This window comes from Gallinula chloropus (genome assembly GCF_964237585.1).
Source record: "Gallinula chloropus genome assembly, chromosome: 1".
Classification (NCBI taxonomy): domain Eukaryota; kingdom Metazoa; phylum Chordata; class Aves; order Gruiformes; family Rallidae; genus Gallinula; species Gallinula chloropus.
The window spans coordinates 67,503,180-67,525,208 of record NC_140085.1 but is presented as its reverse complement, the minus strand read 5'-3'; the positions used below and the strand labels follow the sequence as shown (position 1 = coordinate 67,525,208).

General features: G+C 41.5%; 1 protein-coding gene across 1 annotated transcript; it reads right to left on the bottom strand.

Moving 5' to 3' along the window:
* Window positions 1–1,397: 1,397 nt before the first annotated feature.
* NDUFA9 (NADH:ubiquinone oxidoreductase subunit A9) lies at window positions 1,398–21,668 on the bottom strand. Its single transcript, XM_084279608.1, has 11 exons — window positions 21,589–21,668; window positions 17,220–17,390; window positions 16,308–16,405; window positions 16,025–16,116; window positions 11,600–11,741; window positions 10,344–10,446; window positions 9,577–9,644; window positions 9,339–9,415; window positions 6,061–6,156; window positions 4,145–4,211; window positions 1,398–1,677 (listed from the first exon to the last, which is right to left on the bottom strand). The coding sequence occupies exons 1-11, from the start codon at window positions 21,644–21,646 to the stop codon at window positions 1,507–1,509; spliced, it is 1,143 nt and encodes a 380-aa protein (XP_084135734.1). The 5' UTR covers window positions 21,647–21,668; the 3' UTR covers window positions 1,398–1,506.
* Between the last annotated feature and the right edge of the window lie 361 nt (window positions 21,669–22,029).

Below are 22,029 nucleotides of genomic sequence, written 5' to 3'. Positions count from 1 at the left end.
GAAGAAATGACACAGTTCTTCATGTTTATGAGCCATAGCACACATAATTAGCACAAGAGATCAGGTGATAGGTAGTGGCTTCGTTACATGGTCTGGTTGATACTTCTTGATCTCATGAACAGCTTGTGCCATTCTGGTTAGCATTTGCTATGGAAGTTCTGCTCTGAGCAGAAAACAAAGCTCAGAGCTTAAAACTAGATTTTTTTCCAAGACCTTGTAACCTGAGTAAGTGGCAGTACCAGCTCTATTGGAAAGGACATGTTCTAGGCCACTACAATGTTCTTCCTGAGTACTTACTAAAAACCTCAGTGACATGTTTGTGTTTTGGGTTTGCATGGCAAATTTTGCCATCAGAGAATGACATAAACTTTGCAGACACCAAGGTCAGTGAAGAAGGAGGGGGAGGAAGCGCTACAGGTGCTGGAGAAGAGGTTCCACTGCAGCCTGTGCAGAAGACCACGATGAAAGTTTGTCCCCCTGCAGCCCATGGAAGATAATAGGGAGAAAAGATTCCACCTGCAATCTGTGGAGGACCCCACAGGGGAGCAGGTGGAGACACATGACAGATGCTGTGACCCTGTGGGAAGCCCATGCTGGAGCAGGCTCCTGGCAGGATCTACAGCCTGTGGAGAGAAGAGCCCATGCCAGAGCAGGTTTGCTGGCAGGATTTGTGACCCGATAGAGGAGCCACACTAGAGCAGTCTGTTCCTGAAGGTCTGCACCCAGTGAAAGAACTTAAGCCCCTATGGAAAGGGCTCAAGTTGGAAAAGTTCACAGAGAACTGTCTCCTTGTGAATGGGAGCCCACGCGGGAGCAGGGGAAGAGTGTGAGTAATCCTCCCCCTGAGGAGGAAGGAGCAGCAGAGACAACATGTGATGAACTGACCCTAAACCCCATTCCCCATCCCCCTGTGCCACTCAGGGGGAGGAAAGAGAGAAATAATTAATAAAGTTGAGTCTGAGAGGAAGAGAGGGGTGAGAGGAGGTGCTTTAAGATTGGGTTTTCATCTCTCATTGTCCCACTCTGTTTTGGTTGGGTAATAAATTAGATGCATGTTATTCCATGTTGAGTCTGTTGTGCCCATGACAGATTGCAGAATGATCTCTCCCTGTCCTTATCTCAACTCCTGAGCCTCTCAATATACATTTTCTCCCTTGTCCAGCTGAAAAGGGGAGTAATAGATGAACTTTGGTCAGCACCTGGCCTCCAGCCAGGGCCAAATCACCACTTTCCTTTAAGAACCAAGGCAGAAGCTGACTAGTGTTAAGACACCTTCAAAATACTTCAGTGCTCACATGCTAAGCCACAATATGTAAGTTTCCTGTCATGACCTTTCAAAGATAAAAGCTGCATTTCAGTGACAGTCTTCAATAATTAAAAAGACAACACTGGTGAAATATAGTTTACACAATTAATGTATTTTACTCGGTATATACACAGTTCTCCAAACAAATTGGGTCACATAAAGGCAGTTTGAGAAGCTTTAAGTAACCACCTTATCAACTGTTACAGGGGATGTGTCTTAGCTGGTTTCACTTCCTCCAGCTCAGCCTCCAACCAGCGGTATCTGCGGTGACGGCGCAGAACCTCAATTGCCTTTTGCTCCAGTGCTGTTGGTTGAATACCCAGGTCTTCAAAACCAGGAAGATCAGGAAAAGTCATATCTGTTGTGTGAAACTTTAAAAAGAAGAAAAAAAAAAAGAAAAAAGGAATTCACTTGACAAAGAACATCATTACACACCATGCAGTTTTCAAGAAATAAAAAAATAGTACTGTACACTTATACCTGAGGTCACCTTTTTTCTTTAACAGCAACAAACTAGCATAAATCCCTGGTATTAGAAATATTTTAATAAGTCTCTAAGCAATCTTCTACAAATGGCAGCTCCTGGGAGACTGTAGTGCAATTTTAAGGCTGCTGATAGAAGCCTGTTGACCTCCCCAAAAGAACCCCATAATACAATGCACTGCCACGTCTTGTAGTAGAACTAATGGAAACATAAATGTGGACTCTGTAAACTATGTGTCAGTCCCAGTTCCTTGACTTCAGTTTTAGCTCAGTGTTTTTCCTGGGGAGGAAGAAGAGGTTCAGCGTGGCCCTACAGAACCATGGTGTACCTATACAAGGTACTGTGTACCTGGGGTACACTGGCAGGAGATACAGATGTTCTGCATCTGGCAAAAAGTCCTTCAGGCTTTGTATTTAGATTCATTAATAAATAGCAGTGAGTCATGCAGTGAGTCTTCATTTTCTCCCCATCAGGTACACATTATCAGGAAGATTACTGCATTGCACCCACAAAACTAGACCAAAAATCTAAGGGCCTATCTCAACTGCAATTATATACATTCTGCTTTGTCAAGAAAATGTATGGTGAGTTATCACCTCTGGGAGGTTGTTCTGCTCTGTGCTTAACTCTATTACCATATTTGTAACACACATGACATGTATCTTTGAAAATGGGAATTTCTCTTATGCTATTATCCTTTGAAAACTCTAAGTCAACCATATCTGTTTTTGTGTAGATTAGTTCAGGATAAAGATCTGGGAAAGAGAAACAATCAAGACACAGAAGTGACATGGAGAAACTTCCTCTTACACTACCCATGTTATAGCTGAACTGCAGTAGCTTTGAGCAATTTGGTGCAGGCTTATTTTATGAATTGTAACTCTATAAGGCAGCTAGAAGTAAGGTATTCAGGAGATACCTGAATACCTGATCTACATCCTGGGTCAATACAGCCAACAGAACTACAATGCCAACTCACTCTATTATGGAGAATGAGTCAGTGGTTTGATGTGGGGGGTAGCTTTACACAGGGCTGTGAATAAGCTTAACTCCTTTATTACACATTCTGTCCACAGCTCTTCACAATTATTTCCAAAGATATGAAAGCAATTTATTTTACAGATGGATAAGTGTTAACATAAAAGTTAACTGTGTGCAGCTATTCAGTAAGCAGCTCCAAGTACAGGACCCAGACTCCCAGATCACGGAACAATCACATCAAAACAGGCTATTGATACTGCATCATAACACAAGGCATTAAAGCTCCAACTCTGCCACATGGTAAAGTACCTGCAACCTTCCAAGAGCAGCAAGCTTAGAGTCTGTCAAAGTGCATGAGAGTAACTTGCATAACCTATGCATATACCAAGAGTTTTGACATGAATACTCGCTAAATCACCACTTCTTCCCTCACTTGCAGTTGTTTGGCTTTTTGCAAGTTATTTCTTCACTCCCACTTGGAGACTCTGAGAAGTTAGGAATAAACATGAAGTTGCAACATGTTCAGGAGAAATGCAGTCTAACATTAAGCGAGAATTTGGGCTGTATCCAACACATCAATTCAACTTGGGTTGTGAAAATGCCATTATCTGGATGGTGTGAGTGATTACAATGCATCAAGCGGTACATAAACCTACTGGTTACTTAAAGTGGGGAGCACTCCCTCACATCAGTTAGCTACACACTGCACATCCAATCCCTACTTTGGCTTTGCTATTTTCAATAGCATGAGTTTTGGGGGAAGGGGGCGGGGCACACCAAAGCCTGCAGCATCAGCCACCTTTAAGACTTAAGAAGGTGTCACCCTTTCCCTGCCCCTATCACGTTACTTCTTGCTATATGGCCCTGTCACCAATTGTATCAACCACTTTCTTAAGGGTATTTAGAGAAACATGTTCATTATTCTTCCTCCACCAGTGCTAGTAGAAAGACATCATCATAATTATGCCTTTAAAAAAATATCTCTTAATCCCTCTCTCTTACGACATCTTTGTAAGATAAGACTACACCAGAGGACACTTCAGCCTGCTTTGACAGCACATCCTCCTGGCACTGTAACAGGTCTGGACAAGTAAATTAAGAGTAAGATTGCAGAACAGCAGCTGCAACAATTGTATGGTAGGAACCACAACCAGTTTTGAGGAAGGTTACATATAGACACCTTTTAAAAACTAAATTTTTGTAGTATCCAAGTAACAGTTCTTTATAATCAAATCCTGGTCACTGAACTGACCGAAATACTACCCCACATGATGTACACATGTTTCAGCATCCTTGAAGGCAGAACTAGAAGTGAAAGTTACAACCCCCCAGTGAAACATTTCCCAAGAAGGTGTGGATTGTCCCACGCTTACCCGGTCCACTTTGTCTCGTGTTAACCAGGGTTCAAACGGATTCATCTCAAAGAATCTTGCAACTAAACTGTAATCAGAAGGAGTATTACAAAAGTATAGTAGTTATCCAATGCACAGAAGAAAATAAGAACTAGTAACAATATTTCACACAATAGACAGTGAGTAAGAATTTGTTCTCTAGCTGTTCCTGCAAGCTATGAATTGATTAAAGCTGTGAATGTGCCAGACAGCAAGTTCTTAGTTGTGTTTCTGGTAACTGTAACTGCTTGCTACCAAATTATTCCAGCTCCTATTCTCCTACTCTGGAAGGGAACGAAGGAGCAGTTTATCTAGAATAAAAATAAGCATTAGTGGGTTGGGAAAATAAACTTCCAGATACAATTCCCCACACACCAGAGGGCTCAGTCTTGACCCTGCCTTTCCTAGGGAACAGAGTTTGGAGGAAAGTAGGCAGTAATCCAATTAGTCACAAAGTTTGATTCAATGCCTCCGTGAGAAAACATGCTTGCTGACAACTAAATGAGTTAACAGCCATACAAACAAGATGATGGAATCTGAAGCAAACTGTATCTATAAAAAGGATGAGGATTAGTATATTTACAGTTTCCAGAAATGAAGTTTCCCTTGAAAGAAAGAAAGAAAACCTGGTAGAGAGAAAATAACACTACAGTTCTTGCTCACTGTATCAGGACCAACCGTATTCAAGGTAGAATCTCACACCGAAGTGCTCACCTGGCACACTAGGGTGCTACTTGGTTTCTGCACACAAACAGAACTAGGCTTATCCACCTTTTAGGTGCACTCCTTCCTCAAAATATGAACTACCACTTACTTTAGCCCATAAAAAGAAAACAAACCTAAACACAGACTGCAGCAACTGTGAACAAACTATTAAGTACCCATGTAGTTACTTTTTAACAAGCTGAGGTGTGTTAACCTGATGCCTGTACAGCCAATTCAGAAAGACCCACAACACTTTAAGATCCTGTTCTAGCATTATTTAGCAGCAGTTACAGGAATCCAACGTTGAGCCCTATCAGCAGATGGAAAGAATGTTTTTTCAGCTTATTAGCTGCCCAAACAGTAGCACATCTCAACCATGCTGAGGGCAACTTCTAAAATGCCATTTACTGCTTTAGTTCTTCAAAGGGATGTGATTATGCTTTAAGGACTGTACTGCTGCAGAAGCAGCTTGGTGCATGCAAACAGAGCCTTCGCATTCCTTCCACCGTAGTCAACTGAGGTGATGCTACATCTTTCTCCTATTACCTCCCCACTTATTACTATCTTCTAAAAGGTATCACATCATATCACAAAGAAATGCATGCTCACAACTGCACTGCTCAACTTCCCAGGCCAACACCTCAGTACAAAATTTTGAGCCAACAATGGCTCAAAACAATACAAAGGACTGAACCAGAAAGTCAATCAATACCCATATGCACCCTCATCCCAAATCTGCTGCCAAGGTGGCAGTGCTCACCAGACTGGAAGGACAGCTGGCAGCAGTAGTACCTGAAGCTGGTGCAGAAAAAGCTGTGTCAGGCCTACAATCAGTAACATACACCCATATTTTCCCTGTGGTACTATTAGAAGTTCATTTAGTTTGCTCTCAATTGTCTCTACTTAGGACCTTTTGCTACCTGACCCAATAAAGCCCTTCACTGACTCTGGAATAAATAGTTACATTAAGTTTATTAAAGGCACACTTTTCATACACTAGCTCATCAAATGCAGGCTTGTACCTGAGCAGAAGGCTCAAAGCTAGCTAATGAGTACCTAGGGAAATCCAGCTTCTACAGTCCTACTGCACTAAATAATAATTGATAACATTAAATGGCTGATGCAACAAGTATTTATGCTTCTGTGCAGCCCAGTGGATCCCAAGTTCTTAGTAAAAGAAGGGTCCCACTTACTGGTAGAGAGGACGAGGGAGCGGATAGGGAAGGAAGGCTCGAAAGGAAAGGGCATAGATGTATTCTACCAGGTCGTAAAGGAGGTATCGTTTGGGTCTGAAAGAGAAAACAATAAACATCACAGGTAAGTTAGATTATTTCCAGCAAGAGACAAAAATTTTAAGGCCTTCCACCCCTCAAGGCTACCAAGGACCTGTTCTCTTTAATCTAAATGATTTGCCAGATTTGTCACTTTCCTCACAAGGGAACCCATTTTGATTCTCCAGATTCTGTACTGTATGAAACAGACCGGGATTAAGTTAGGAAAACATCAGCGATGGTAACAGTGTAAGTCACAAATAGCACAACTGGTTTGTCACTGTAGGGGATGCCAGTGCCCAGGTGCTGGCAGATCATGCTATTCAAATACATTTTGATTCTCAGTAAAAGAAATTAGTTTCTACCTGAGTCCATTTGGCTAATCCACCATAATCACACCAAAATACAGGGTATTCTGTGTACTGCTGAAGCACACCTTTAACCTGCCTCCTCACTGCAATAACTCCCAACTCAGATTCTGAATACAAGGCTTCCAGTGCCAGAAACTGGACTGAATTTGTACATTCCCACTTGGTAGTTCGCCATAGAAGGAAGACAGAAAGCAAATGCTAAAATTAAAAAAGGTTTTTTAACAAAATAACAAACGGCTGCATGGATATAGATTCATTTGCCTTTGCTCAACAAAGAACACACCATTGTTTTCAAAAGCAAGAGGAAGAAACTAAGATAAAAAGAGAGCATTCCCCCTCTCAAGGTGGAGGGAAGGAAGCAGTCACTCTTCTGCACACCTGCAGTAGTTCAGGAGGAACATTTACCCTTGTGAGTTCCCATTCCTTTCTTGTTCTGTTTTTGCCTTTGAATTTTCATACTCTGTAGATGGCTCAGACTGAAACAGATGTCTCCTGTGTCTCTTAAGGCAACTTGCTGGTATTCCAAAGTGTTCTGAAAATGCTTTGCTACACTTTTCAGCTAAGGCAGAGACCTCAGTGACAAGACAATGATTTTGAGACTGATTACTTCCCAAGTAGGGCCCCCTAAAAGTAAGACTCTCTAGGTTTTTAATCTTTAGCCTCCCTTGTAGTTTTGTTTGTTTGTTTAAATAGGTGACACTGAACTACTGTTGGAATCTAACCCCCCCATAAAATGTAACCATGCTCTCTGTATACAAAACTTCATGCTGCCCCAAAACTCAAGACTATGAGAGAAAGAACATGAATTTCAGTTTGATAAACCCAAGATCTCAAAGATACCAACTTAATTTTCTTTCCTTATAAGCAGTTTTTACCATTTGTTTCCCCTCACACTTTAAGATCTTTGTGCCTATCCAAAGGCAGCATACGCCAATTTCACTTTTGTAGAAAGTACTGTATAGCCAAACTTAAAAATGTATAAATAAAACCACTGTTTGTTCCTTTACAAATTACAAAACAATATAAACTTCACCAAGAACAGAATTACATTGACATGTCATCACTAGCCATGATACTCGCAAAGAGCAAGCTCTAGAGACCATCAGCATTCAAGACAAAGATTTAACAAGCAGATGAAGCAAAAATCAGTGTAATGGGAATGCTCTTTTACAAAAGTAGTATTTTATACTCAAACTGGTCACTCCTTTCAAAAAATAAAATAGCATCTCATACAGCTTTAGTCAAGGGTTATGCTGCAGAGTTCCTTTGGTTTTCCAACACTGACTTGGATCTCTGCTCTAGACCATAATTTATTCAAAGTCTTTTCAGTCACTATTAGGTGCCTGAAACTCTTTTTTGCTTGTGGTGAGAGCCTGACATCCCAGCTTGAATTCTTGCCTCTGAAACCTGGGCTACGAACTCCTGGACTTGTGTAATTTGCCAAAAAGCTTGACTTTGAAATTGTAAGACCACTTTCAGAGTTTAGCCAATCACCCTTCCATCTGGCTGCGAACAGTGTTCTATTTAGCCTACAGTTCTCAATTTCTCCTGCAGTTGAAACAGTTGCTTCTGCTGAGACAGCAATTAACCTAGGAACAGGCACCTCTCCTTCCTCTTGTTGCCAGGAGGCTTAGGATACATATTGAGGGATTGTCAAGTTGGCCCTCAAGAGATAAAACAGTCACTCAAGGGTTAAATTAACCACATTTTTTGCATTAGTTGTGTCCATCTGACACCTATTTGTTGTCTTTGATAAAAAGTGGCTTTGAACGGCTCTGTCCAGCATGTTTCCCCTTGTTCTTTACTGTGACACTGTGTATCATCCCTGCAATTTGACCTCAAGTTACTTATCCTTACTGTTGCTGTTAGCAGTCCTTTCAGACCACAGTGAGCTTCTGTCTCTTACTTTCCTAGGTTTTGAGCAAAGGTCTTCAGCAGGATCCAATAAGAAGTTGAAGACCTGCTTGCTGCCTTTTCCAGAACACCACCATACAGCTCACCTACCCTGGCTGCCAGGTTAACATCTTCCTCAACAGCTTAGAGCACTGAAGGAAGTCATATCACATGAGAAAATGAACCAACTACCACCTCTGCACTGTGGGAATAAAGATCTGTCACTGCAACAGTGTCACAAAAAAAAAACCCACCAAGGAAAAAAAAATCAATGTCATCTTGGATACACCTTTTGCACACATCAAACTGTGCACCCTTTCAGTGCACAAGGGGGGAAAAGACAGAGGCATGCAGGCAACAGAAAAAAATAAGAAAAAAAAAAGAGAGGTGCTCAGCATCATTTGTATCTTGACTAATTAGTAACTGTTTATTTTACTGATTAATCTAATTTCCCTTTTAGCCCATATATTGGGATGAAGGCTGATTCCAGTGCCATGTTAGAGTATCAAAACACGGATCCATTACACTGGCACTTGCTGTGTTTATTCTTAACACTAATAACCTATTTCTGACTTGGAGCCCTTGCACACAAAATATGGCAGGAGATCCACCATCTCTGCCCATTCTACCTCCAGGTGGTTTCCCCAGAGCTTTAGCAAAATTTTTTCCCCACCTCTGTTGCCCAGCATGTTTCCCAAGGCTGCCTGTTTCTTTTGTGTGCACGTACGTAACGTTAAATGCAACAGGACCCAAACTAGGATTTTCAGAGTACTCACAATAACAGCTTGAGTCATTTTTCCTCCCAAAAAGGAGGTGGAATTTATTGCAGCTCAAACTGTGTGCATGGATGGAGAAATTAAATGTACTGTGGAGCATGCCAAAAAATGACACCAAAAATAAGTACTTCAGTTAATTAGATTCAGAAAATTAACCTACCCAGCCAAGGCATATGTTTTTCCTTTAGCATCAGGATCCTTAATTGCATTAATAATCGCCTTTGCTACATCAACCACCTGTGAGAAACAAGTTCAGACAATTACCAGTAGAGAACAGGAATACATGCTCATATTTCTCCTTGAGAAGTGATTTGCAGGGAGAAAAGGAAAAAAAAAAAAACCCAAAACCCAAACACACACAACACAGAAGACTCAGGATTGTTTTATTAGCAACTTACATATACTGGTTGCTTCACTGTTTTTTTGCCCAGGGAAATAAGAGGCACACCACCAAACCAGCGCATGTCTGAAAGACAGACACATATGAGGATAAAATCTATGCATCCTTTCAGTAAACAAATAACCAATACATGTTGTGGTACACTAAGCATGGATCTCTACTGAAAACTAATTTAAAAAAACAACCCCAAATAACCAGAATTGGGAAGAATTAGCATGCAATTTCAGTAGTGTTGTTTTCAATGCACATTTCATTTTCTTATTAACAATGACAAGAAGGCTGTCTTTACTGTCTACCTGGAGTGGTTCAGAGATACCTCAATTTTGGATGACAGATTCCACTCCAGCCTGTCTAGCAATTTTGTTGGTGATAGATCAGAGTCATTACACTTGCTTCTGAGCACAGAAAAACTCGAGGTGATTTTTACATTCTAGTGTTACCTACTTGAAAAACTACTTCCAGAGTTAAGATGATCAGACCTTAGCTCTGAACAATCTAAATAAAAACAACCCAAACAACACTACACCTTCCCCCTCTTAAAAAAATAAGCAACTCAAAACAACTCCACTACAGTCTAGATTCAGACAAAATTCAGTCAAGAGATGAAAATGTATGATGTTTCCATTACACACCTTCAGTTACAAACAGACATTAGATTTCTGATAAAAACACACCTGTCTTTTAAAAGCAATTCACACTTCCTTTCTGTTCCCTTCACACAGGAATACAAATCATACATGGTTTTATGATTTCAGGGGTACATACTTGCATAATGATTGAGAAATCGGTCCTCTCTCCCAAACATCTCTGAGGGCTTCAGAATTATAGCATCTGGAAATTCTTCCCTCACTGTGTTCTCTCCAACAGCCTAACATTTCAAATTAAAACACCCATTAGACCCCTTCTGAGCAGAAGGTCTACCTTCTCAGAACTTACTGCATCCTGAACACAGCACTCCAAAAAATGACACCATCAGCAGCACAATAAATATTTTCATCTGAGCCATTTGATGAGATGCTACGTAATATATGCTATGATGCTATACAGTTCTCACAGAGCATCCCAGAAGTCCCACAAACATGGAGATAATTTCTTCTGTTTGAGATGTAATACAGCCTCCCTAGTGAGGTGATACAAATTTACAGTGACAAAGTTCAAGAAGTGTAACCTAAGTACTTCTCTTGTCAGACCAGAGCTTGGAAGAACACACAAGGATTACATAACCCCTACTAAACTAATCAGAACTCTCCAAGATCTGCTTAAGTACAGTTAGGAACTTTAGTGGCAGCTGTCTGCTTTCCACATGGGACTGGACAATACAATAAGGCCTAACTGTTCTGTAGAGTTGTTACATATGGGGAGCTACCAAACTTTAACCTCAGGTTTAAAAAAAAAAATGTTTATGCTAAAGAAGACAGGACACAGTGAGCTAAAAAAAGCCAAACAAAAACTACACCAGGCCCCAAACTGTATTATAAAAAGAAAACCAGTAATAGAAAATTATACCTTCTAAAAAGGCAAAACATAATAGGGTATCAAAACCCAGCTTTATTTATTTTTGTACAAGAGGAGGTAAGAATCCCACTTCAAAGGCCTGCAATCATGATATTCATCTGGTTTTGCAGCATTCGTTTTGGCATCAGCCACTTATTTGCAAGGTCATTCCAGCCTTAGATGCAAGGCCTGATGCTGGATCCCAAAATGTCATCAAACTTGTTCCTCTTTCTTAATGCCAGTAATTTTAGATGCAAAGATATTCAAGGACAGAAGAAAGGGTTTTCAGGAATACAGTATCTATTTCCCTTCAAAGCACATGAAGAATTAAGAAGGATTTCTAATTCAAATAAGCACAATAACCCCAAAAATCCTCAGCTGCAGAAAACATTCCATAGTAAATTCATATACTGATCAAACAGATGTGGGGAGGGGGAGAGGATGGGGTGTGGTGCGCGGCACAACACTGAAAACCTAACAAAAAACCACACTCTTAGAAGATACAGTCTAAAGGATTCCAGACTTACTTTACTCCTGAGATATTTGGAAGGACTCTTCATGTTAGCATTCAGGTGAGAGATATGAACGAATGTTTCCACACCAGCTTCCCTAGTGGCCTGGGCAATACTTTTAGGAATGTTTACAAACTCATCTTCAAAACTGAAGTTTCTGAAACAAGGTGAAAACCCAAATTTCAGTTTAAGAGCAATCAACAGTGGGTGCAAACTAATCAGTAAGAATTGTTACATATTACCTGAGTATATTTCAAAAAACTTATCCTGACACTCTTTGTTACAAAGTTTCCCTTCAATAAGGGACCTATATATATAATCAAAACACAAGGCAAGTGAAACTCAACAGTACTGTCTGTAATCTCCAATTACAGCAACAGCACTGTCTGCTTTTTCACCAGTTAATATTAAATCAGTATGAAAAACCCTCTTGCCCACCTGTCTGTGACAAACAGAAACCTCTACCCAGGTAAAAAAGTTGGTGGTTTGTTTTTTTGGTTTTGCTTGTTTGTGGGTTGGATTTTTTTCTTAAGAGAAGTGCTACAGCTCTTCAAGTTGGTGGTCCACAAGACCGGGACCAGGGAGACAAAGTCCCTCCCACTGTAAGCAATGATAAGGTTCGTGACCATCTGAGGAACCTGAACATACAGAAGTCCCTGGGACCTGATGAGATACATCCCAGAGTCCTGAAGGAATTGGCTGATATAGTTGCCAAGCCACTCTCCATGGTATTTGAAAAGTCATGGCATTCAGGTGAAGTCCCTGGTGACTGGAAGAGAGGGGACATCACAGCCATTTTTAAAAAGGGTAGGAAGAAGGACCCTGGGAACTACTGACCTGTCAGCCTCACCTCTGTGCCTGGGAAAATCACGGAACAGATCCTCCTAGAAGCTATGCTGAGGCACATGGAAGACAGGGAGCTGGTTCAAGACAGCCAGTGTGGCTTTACTAGGGTCCAGCCTGACCAATCCAATGGTTTCTACAATGGAGTAACTGCATCAGTAGACGAGGAAAGAGCTACGGATACCATCTCTCTGGATTTCTGCAAGGTCTCTGACACAGTCCTCCACAACATCCTTCTCTCTAAACTGGAGAGATATGGATTTGATGGGTGGACTGTTCAGCGGATCAGGAATTGTCTGACTGGTCACATCAGGAGGGTGGTGCTCAATGGCTCGATGTCCAGATGGAAGATGGTGACAAGCGGTGTCCCTCAAGGGTCTGTACTGGGAGCAGTAGTGGTTAATATCTTTATTAATGATATTGACAGTGGGATTGAGTGCACCCTCAGCAAGTTTGCTGATGACACCAAGCTGAGTGGTGAGGTTAATGTGCCAGAGGGACAGGATGCCACCCAGAGGGACCTTGACAGGCTGGAAAAGTGGGCCCAGGTGAACATCACGAGGTTCAACAAAGCCAAATGCAGGACCCTGCACCTGGATCAGGACAATCCTCGTTATTGATACAGGGTAGGAGATTATGTGCTAGAAAGCAGCCCTGAGGAAAAAGACTTGGGGGTACTCATGGATGAGAAGCTGGACGTGAGCCACCAATGTCCATCTGCAGCCCAAAAGGCCAACCACATCCTTGGTTGCATCAATATGAAAGCTGGGGAAAAACTGTTCACAAGGGCATGCAGCAACAGGATGAGGGGTGATGATTTTAAACTAGGAGAGATTTAGGTTGGGTATCAGGAAAAAGTTCTCCAATATGAGGGTGGTGGATCACTGGAACAGGTTTCCTAGAAAGGCAGTGGAGGCCCCATCCCTGGAGATATTCAAGGTCAAGCTTGATGGGGCTCTGAGCAACCTGATCCAGTGAAGATATCCCTGCTTACTGTGAAGGGGTTGGACCAGATGACCTTTAAAGGTCCCTTACAACTTAGGACATGTTATGATTCTATGATCTTGAATCTCAGCTAAGCTGCCTTTCCACAAACACCTGTTCAAAATCTGATTTGATGCACACTACAAAGGAACTCCAAAATTCTGAGTAGCCCATGTTACAGCAGATGCTAGGCACTGGCAAAGTGGACAAAAACAAACCAAAGAACTCACAGGTGCTTATGCAAATAGAAATTCTGCGCTGTCAGAACAGTTAGAACCATTTCATAGCAGCTGTAAGGGACTTCAAGGGGAAGCATGCAGAAAGAACACCTCTACTCAGTTTATGACATTCAAGGGGCCTAAATTAGAGGGGTTCAACTGCAACTTAATTTGGTATTCTGATTTAGAACAACACAGCAGCTCTGTCTCAAACCAGAACTGACACAAAATTCTTTCCAACTACCCTAAGGCTACAAGAAAGGGAATTGGCTTCTCATGTCTTTATACCGTCTTCGCAAGTGCCCCGTTCCATCTTTTCCATCTGCCTTGGGTAAGAAAAATCTTATCCAAATGCTTCTCTCTCTGTCCTTATCTACTCCCACAGCCCTTCATATCCCACTGGAGTCTAAAGAAAGCCTTAAAAACAAAAAGTTATTTTTGACCCTTCAATAGCTAATCTGATCCTGGGAACCATCACTCCTGTTCTACTCACAAAAATAGATTTTAGAAGCACACAAGAACAACATCCCTCCTGTAACTATGGAGTTCTCAAACAACATAATATACACAGATGAGACTGAACACTAATACTAGGCAAAGAGGAATGTATTTAATGGCAGCCTTTACTTTTTTTTTTTACTTTTTTTAATTGACCTCTACTGCTTATCTTACTACCTTCCACCACCCTTGTCCCCTGTATAATAGACTTAGGGATGATTACAATGGTGAGTCTGACCTCGTGTTTAACAGACCATAGAATTTTATTTCAGGGTTCCAGCAGCCCCACCGGTACCAACATGGTAGATAAAAAACACAATAAGAACATTTTGCAATATGGTGGTAAGTTTTGGAACATCCAAAAGTCCTTAGCAGCTACCAAGACTCCTCTGCTTTGAATCTGTTGGAAATGACTGCTGTGACAAGGTTTGGGGTTTTAGAACTAGATCTAAACTTTTTGTTACTACTGGTGTCACACTTCCTTTCAACAACAAAAGAAATACCCTCCCTTATATAAATTATACTTTTTACCTAGGTCCAGAAATCTTAGAGGGAAGTACACAGGAAATACCCATATGATAAAAAGAGAATACAAAGTCCTTGCAGACTTTCTTTCCTTCCCTCAGTCCCACATCATGAAATTTCTCCTGTTCTGTCAGCAACAGGCATTTGAACTCTTATGTTCATAATTTAGCTACAGTGCAAAACAATCCTGATTGGTTGTTTTACACATTTTTACCTATATCCCAAAGTCTGAAGGAGATATAAGAACAACAACAACAAAAAAAACCTGTCAAATGTACAAGACCAAACTTAATTTACTTTGGGTAAGCTCTTCCCAAACTAAACGGTTACTGACCCCAACAGCAGGGCAAGGAGTTGAGGGAACACCAGAAAAAGAAAGTACCTCTACAAATCTGAATGCAAAATCAAAGTGTCCCCCAGAGGTTATGCATGATATTTAACTAGACAAGAAACAGCTGAAATAGGTGCTTGCCAACAGACATACTATTTTAGGAAAAATAATTGTACCAGTTCAGAATACAACACCAAACAGCTGCTAAAAAAAAAAGCAACAAAGGCATTAGGCTTGTAAATGCAGATGAAACCGCTACCTACATTGGTTTTTGTCTACTACAAGAGCAAAATTATGTAACAGATAAAGGAAAATCACAAACTAATGAGTTCTTGTCCAGCAGCTCTGCACAAGGCTTTAAACTAAGTGGACATAATTGCATGCACGCAAAATAAAATACTAGGCGATTACAAGTTATTTTTAACCTAAAATAAATAGGGGATTTTAACATGGATTTCAAAAAGGAACTATTTTTTTTCAATTGCTGCCAAAAAAAATGTTTTTGTAGCTAGTAGTGTCTGTACCAAAGTTCTCTCCAAACTTACGTTATTAATCATCATCTTAGGGACTCTCTATGAGCTATTCCTTTTTATTAATATTTACCAGAGAACAAGAAAAGCTCAATCACAGCTTATTCCAGTAGGCTATAAGTCATCACTAAGCCAAAGGGGCAGGATGAAATCCCACTTCTGTAACCATATAAACACGAGCTCACAGAAACTGGTGAGCCTCCACCAGCTGTACAAAGGCGCCACCTCTAAGGTGTATGAAAGCAGCACACTGACAACTGACAGAACAGAAGCTGTACACTGGAAAATGGTAGAAAGCATGCACTTTTCAGTATCAGAGCATAACTAGGATGCTAGTTAACTATTTAAAGAAATGAAATAACTTTTATATGCGCATTTTCAGTTTTGCCTTTTTCTAGAAGCTAATAATAGTGTCAGCACATACCATACACATGTTGTAAAATGTGGCTACAATGTCCAATACCTGGTACAAATCTATCTGTATAGGGGAAAAAAAAAAAAGGAAACTTACTTTGTTTCCCATTCCTTTCCAACAAGATTAATGACCACATTGCTGTGTTCCACAGCTCTTCGGATAGAGTCTTTGTCCTTACAGTCCCACTCCTGTAACCAGAGCATCAAATGGGAAAAAGATGAGATAATGTGTAAATAGGCACAATCAAAGAAAGATCTTTCACACTATTTCCATTTAGAGGCTAAACAATAGCTGGAGTTCTGACTTTGAGAATGATTAACAGACTTCCTTGTATAGCAATGGTATTGTATTTGATCCAAAGCCAAAGCAAAAGACTTACCAAGAAGAGAAGTTGCCCCAGGTCACCCATTGGTCGCAGATACATGAGGTCATACTGATCACAGCGATAGGGTATGATTACTTGTGATCCAATGCGACCTAAGCATTCAAAAAAAAGAAGGTTTCATTTATCTCAAACTACTACCTAACTTTTAAGTAGGTGAATTTCTGAATACACAAAACTTCCTCTTTCCCCTTGGTGTTAAACCACAACAAATACACACAGAGATCTTGAATATTTATCTGCAAACCCAGAGGTAGCACAGAAGTAAGTTTCTGAACCTACATCACCAGTATTTTTAAGCAGGGACATACCTGGATATTTGAGTTTATAAGACAAAATACAAAAGCTTTAAAACAAATAATACAAACTTGTTAACAAACAACAACAAAAGGAATCACAGTCTGTGCTATAAAACAGTACAATGCCTAAATAGGTGTCACATCTAAGGATATTTGTAGGTTTTTTAATTGTATGAGAAAAAAAGAAATGTTAGTTTTTATAACTCAAATTGAAAGGGCCAGTTCTAAAGAATTCCAACCAAATTCCTGAAAACACTTTAGTAAAATGTCCTAATAAGGCCAAAACCAGAAGAATCAAATACATACTGTATCTCTCCTCCAACCTGCATTGTGCAAACTGGAAAAACAGTATTTGAAGGAGAATTAACTTATTTTAATGACTTGAACCATGTTCCAAAGCTTGTAGATTTCCTAGATTAAAATAGGCTTTACTAACTGTCACACCTTGGCACTTCAGCAGACCAAATGCTATGAAAGTATCACATAAAACACTTCTTCATTTTTAAGATCCAAAACACCAGGCCATCCTGCAACCTAAAGAAAAACTGGAGTTTTGTTAAACAATTATAACTTTATCTTTTTTTTAATTAATACTCCTGGGGATCATTACCTAAACGGTTGACAAGATACCGTCCCAGGAAACCTGTAGCCCCAAAGACCGTGGCCACGATGCCACTAACAGACGAGCGCCCGCTTCTTCCATGAGGGATCACCGCGTGATGAACTTGGCGGTGCTGAAGCAACACCGACGGTGCTGCTGCTAACACAGAATTGCCAGGGCCTACAACAAAAACAGCAGAGAGAGCATGTGACATAAGCTATCAGTGCCAAACAATAATGTTATTTTTCTCGTTATAGATACGTTCTCTCTCATCTCCCACAGCAGAATTTCCCATGTCAAGACTCCTGCCAGGCTATTTCTGGACAGGTCAGAGCACAGTAAACTTGAGGGAGCTGCTGATAAAAGTCAAAGACCAAACTCAAACATGAGACGAGCAGACTAAGTTTATTAGCTCCTGAACAGTAAGTAAAGCTTAACTGGCCAGCATTAGTACTTGAGGTATAAGGTGAAGTACACAGCTTAAATAAACAAAGAATACTTGCCACAGGCAGGTCCCCATGAAGTATATCCACATCAAGCTCCCAGATCTGGGAACTGGGGAACAACAATCTCAGAGTCACTCTAGATGCAGTTAAGCAGACTTTTTAAATCAGTCTAAATATAGCAGACCCAAAAGTTGGAGGAGGCAGCAATCCTCCTATATCGTAGCTGTGGAGTGAAGGGAAGTGAAGAAATGCAAAGAGCCAGACCCACGATGCAGAGCGTACTGCCAAAAGCTGTTTATTTTCTCAGGGAGCTATGAAAAGTTGAAAGGCACGAAAACAGAACATCAGTAAGATGCACAAGGTAGTTCCAGTAACAGATTTGGAAGAGAAGAAACATGTCCTCTCCAAATAAATTAGCTAAAAGCAACAAATAAACTGCTTGTAAGAGATATTTGAAATCAGAAGTGTGTAATGTGATATATAGTGATATGTCCATGCTCATAAAGGAACACATGAAACACAGAGTGCCGTAACACACTGCAGACATCTGACTGTCAACACGAGCAGACTGTAACAGCTGTCAGTGGAAAACTTGCATATGGATGCACTAAGTCCTTAGCACCTTGGCACCTTCCAACATTTAGAAAATTGTGACCATAACCATTTTATGATTAAGAATATGCAAGTTTCCTCTTCTCCATGCAAATCTAAGTAGCAAGAATCACAAAGAGACAAGACTTGTATTTGATATCAAAGTGACAGGGAGAGGTTGTTGAGTCTCCTTCTCCGGAGACCTTCAAAACCCACCTGGACATGTTCCTGTGTGACCTAACCTAGGTGATCCTGCTCTGGCAGGGGAGTTGGACTGAATGATCTTTCGAGGTCCTTTCCAACCCCTAACATTCTGTGATCCTGTGATTGGTAAACACCACCACCACACAAATCTCACCTGTATAGTGAAGGAGTATCTGGATATGGCTTGGTATTACCAGTTCCCCACTAGCACTGATGCTGGGGCCATGAGGTGATAAAAATGACAGTGTGTTTGGCCATAAATTCTATCTAGTTAGATCAGCTGAGAGAATTCAAAACCAGAAAATCTGGCAACAGTTTGGTGTCTGAAGGAGGTGCTTCTGTACCCAAAAATTTGTCTGTCCCTCCTCTCTCCTTAGCCCACAAATAAGAACAATAAAAGGTATCACGTTTCCAATTTTGCCCTGACAGGTAGTTTGACACCCACCTACCTACGTGCAAGTGTGTATGTGGGATTGCTTTATCAAATTCATATATTAAGCCCAGAAGCTATACTCCAATGGGGTGATATAAACAGGACAAAATAAGGTATTACCTGCATAAACTTAAAGTAGGCATGTGACTTTCTATGAAGCAACTCTCCTACAAAGTAGTTCCAAGCTCAGGACAGTTAAACTGGACAAGGTACCTGTCTTAAAGTGGCAGATAGGCTGGGCCTCTCCACTACTGAAGCAGAGACCTGAAGACTAACTTTGAGAGAGGAGGAAAATATGCCTTATGACAAGCATCCATTAACAAATAAAACCCCTACCAAAAGCACCAACATCACCACCCCACCCACCCACCCCAACCTCCCCCCCCAAACAAACAAAAAACCCCACAAAAAACCACAACAAAAATTCTAAACCCACACCATTCTGGAGTTAAATAGAAGCACACACTTATGTGGCATCCAATTAATGTCTAAAAAGCTAGCATGAAGTTTTAAAAGTGACTTAATATGTTCATATTGAACTTTTTTAATACCTCAGACTGAAAATTTAAGGAACATGCCACCTATCTTCACTCTCTGTGTTTTCTATCACCCAGTTAATTTAACATTGCCCTCTAAAATCTGTACATACTTCTGCAGAATTACAGTGAAGGTGGAAGCAGTTACTTTGATGGATTTCAAATAAACCACATCTTAAAACACATTACCATGCTAACCTTTCAATGCTCTCTGATGCAGACTACACAAATACACACCCTATACCCTTTGTTTTAATGTTTAAAACTTAGAGAGGGTGCCTTTTTCCTTTTTTTGCTTTATTAGTTTAAATTACAGCAAAACAAACCTGTAAATGAAATCAGGATCAGGAGTGTATACTGAAGGCTCTGTACAGAATAAAACCTACAGCTATGTAACGGATATAGGAGAGTAGAGATTAGTCAAGCTCAGTATTAGTGTAAAAGATAATGCTGAGGGAGACTGCTGGGTGTTACCTTCACTGATGTTCAAATAACAAGGGTTTTATTATTTTACTTTTTAGAAAATCAGACTCAAAAAAATAACTGTCTTCTTTCCAATCAGCTGGATTCCTTAAAGTATGCACAACAGTTACAGAGTATGCTGAGATGGTGAAAGACAAAGTTTGATGACCCATATTCCTCCTTGGTACTTTGTTTACTTACACTTCTCTGTGTAGAGTTTAAAAAAAAAAACTCAACACAATATCCATATTTACAGAATTTACACAACTTCTGTTAACTTTAGATCAGAATATTTTAGTCCTTACAATACAAAACCTAAAAGCAACAACATTTTGGCCCACTGTGAGCAACTACTGAAAAAATTACTTTTGAGCAAATCAATGCATGTAAGAAGGATAAGAAAGTTAATTAAAAAAAAAATTACATGTCTGTCAATTACTTTGTGGGGCTCTTTTGTTGTAACTTCTGAAAAATATTTCTGATGTCACACTTTTCAGGATGTTCTCACTAACAAAGAACATCAATTACTGTCTTGTATTGTCCCACCTGTGTATACACCTGTTGCTGCTTGCCTTATGCTGTAAGGTCTTTATTGGGATACACGTTCCCTTGTTCCATAGCTGTACAAGTTCTATCACAATATATCACCACCTCTAGCTATGTGCCCAATGACTACTGTACCACAAGGGAAAAAAAAAGGAAAAAAAGAAAGTAGTTTTTAAAGTATGTTCATGAGACTCAAAGTAAGCAGGCTAGAGAGGTTCCCACACCGACTCACAACTAAAGGACCTTCCACACAACGTGGTGCCGTATCAAAACATGACACTTAATAACTCTGCACTACATAACATAACTGAGCCATAAAGCTTTCACAACTCACATTAGTATCTCTAGAGTGAGCAACACTGCTAAAAGCTCTGTGCTTCCACGTAACACAGACTTGCTCTGGGATTTTTTCCCCAGAACAGTAAAATTTCATCTTCATCACTAACAAGACTCTACTTGTCACTGGAAATTCATTTCGACAATCCATATCTAAAGCAGTTTATGAACGCTGGTCTAAGTTAAGTCTCAAATATCCACAGTAAACCATCTTTTTCTTGAAAGTACTCGTTGCTCCAATAACAAGTATATTAGATTGCTACCTCACCTTTATCAAAGAACAACTGCCATTTGCCATCTTCCCACTTTACATGGGAGAGCACGGGCTGAATCAAAATTAACTAAAAATCGCTTCTGTTTTGGCAGCAAAGGCCCAAATACAAGCTTTAAACAGAACTTCAGCACATGAGCATGCCCACAGACCGCAGCCAAAACACCAAGGTCACCTAAGAAACCGTAAAAGGAATCCACAGCTTTAGCTTGCATTTCCCTCGCTGAGATTGTGACAGCCCCAGGGACACAACCTACACCGCAGCTACACCAGCGGCCGGCGCCAGCCCCACGCAGCTCTGCAGCCTACAAAGCCCAGCTCCCTAAAGGGAAGGGCGGCAGGAAAGGGACCGCTTCCACCGCAGAGTTACATCGGCCGGCCGCTCTTCGGAGGCTGCCCTGCCAGCTCCCCGACCCGGCTCTACTCCCGAGGGCACCGCGGCGAGAGACGGGAAGCCCGCGGGCAGGTGACCGACACAGCAGCGCACAGGCCGGGGCAGAGCGCGCAGGGGCAGCCCAGCTCCCCGCGGCCCCTCGCCGGCGGTGACACTCACCTGCCCTTGGCAACAGCAGGCCGCGGGGAGCCAGAGAGCAGCGAACCGCGGCAGCCATCTTGCCTTACCCACCAACCCCCGCGCCCGACGGCATGCGGGCAGGGCCAAACAGCTCCCCCTTGCCGCGTACGCAAGCGCAACCCAGCGGGGAGGCGGAGGGCGCCTGCGCCTGGAGGGCACGCAGCCCGGTTCCTCCCCGAGGGCGGGGGGGGGGGGTGCTGCAGTTTCCGCCCGCCCCGCCGCTGGGACCCGGCGGGCGGGGCCTGCGGCGCTGCGCTTCCGCGTCGCGGGTCTGGGTTTGGTGGGGCTCCTGCTGGGGAAGGGTCGCGGGAAGTGGCAGTCCGTCTCAGCGGGGCAGGTCCCGGGTTGGCAGGCTTGGGGCCAAGCTGCCCCCGGAAGGACGGGGAGGCCGGGGGGCGAGCGCCGCGAGGGGTGTGTGGT

Coding starts and splice junctions, on each gene's coding strand:
- NDUFA9 (XM_084279608.1), bottom strand. CDS start 21,646: ATGGCTGCCGCGGTTCGCTGCTCTCTGGCTCCCCGCGGCCTGCTGTTG. Junction 17,391..21,588: donor CCTGCTGTTGCCAAGGGCAG/GTGAGTGTCACC, acceptor TTTTTGTTGTAG/GCCCTGGCAATTCTGTGTTA. Junction 1,678..4,144: donor CACGAGACAAAGTGGACCGG/GTAAGCGTGGGA, acceptor TTCTTTTTAAAG/TTTCACACAACAGATATGAC.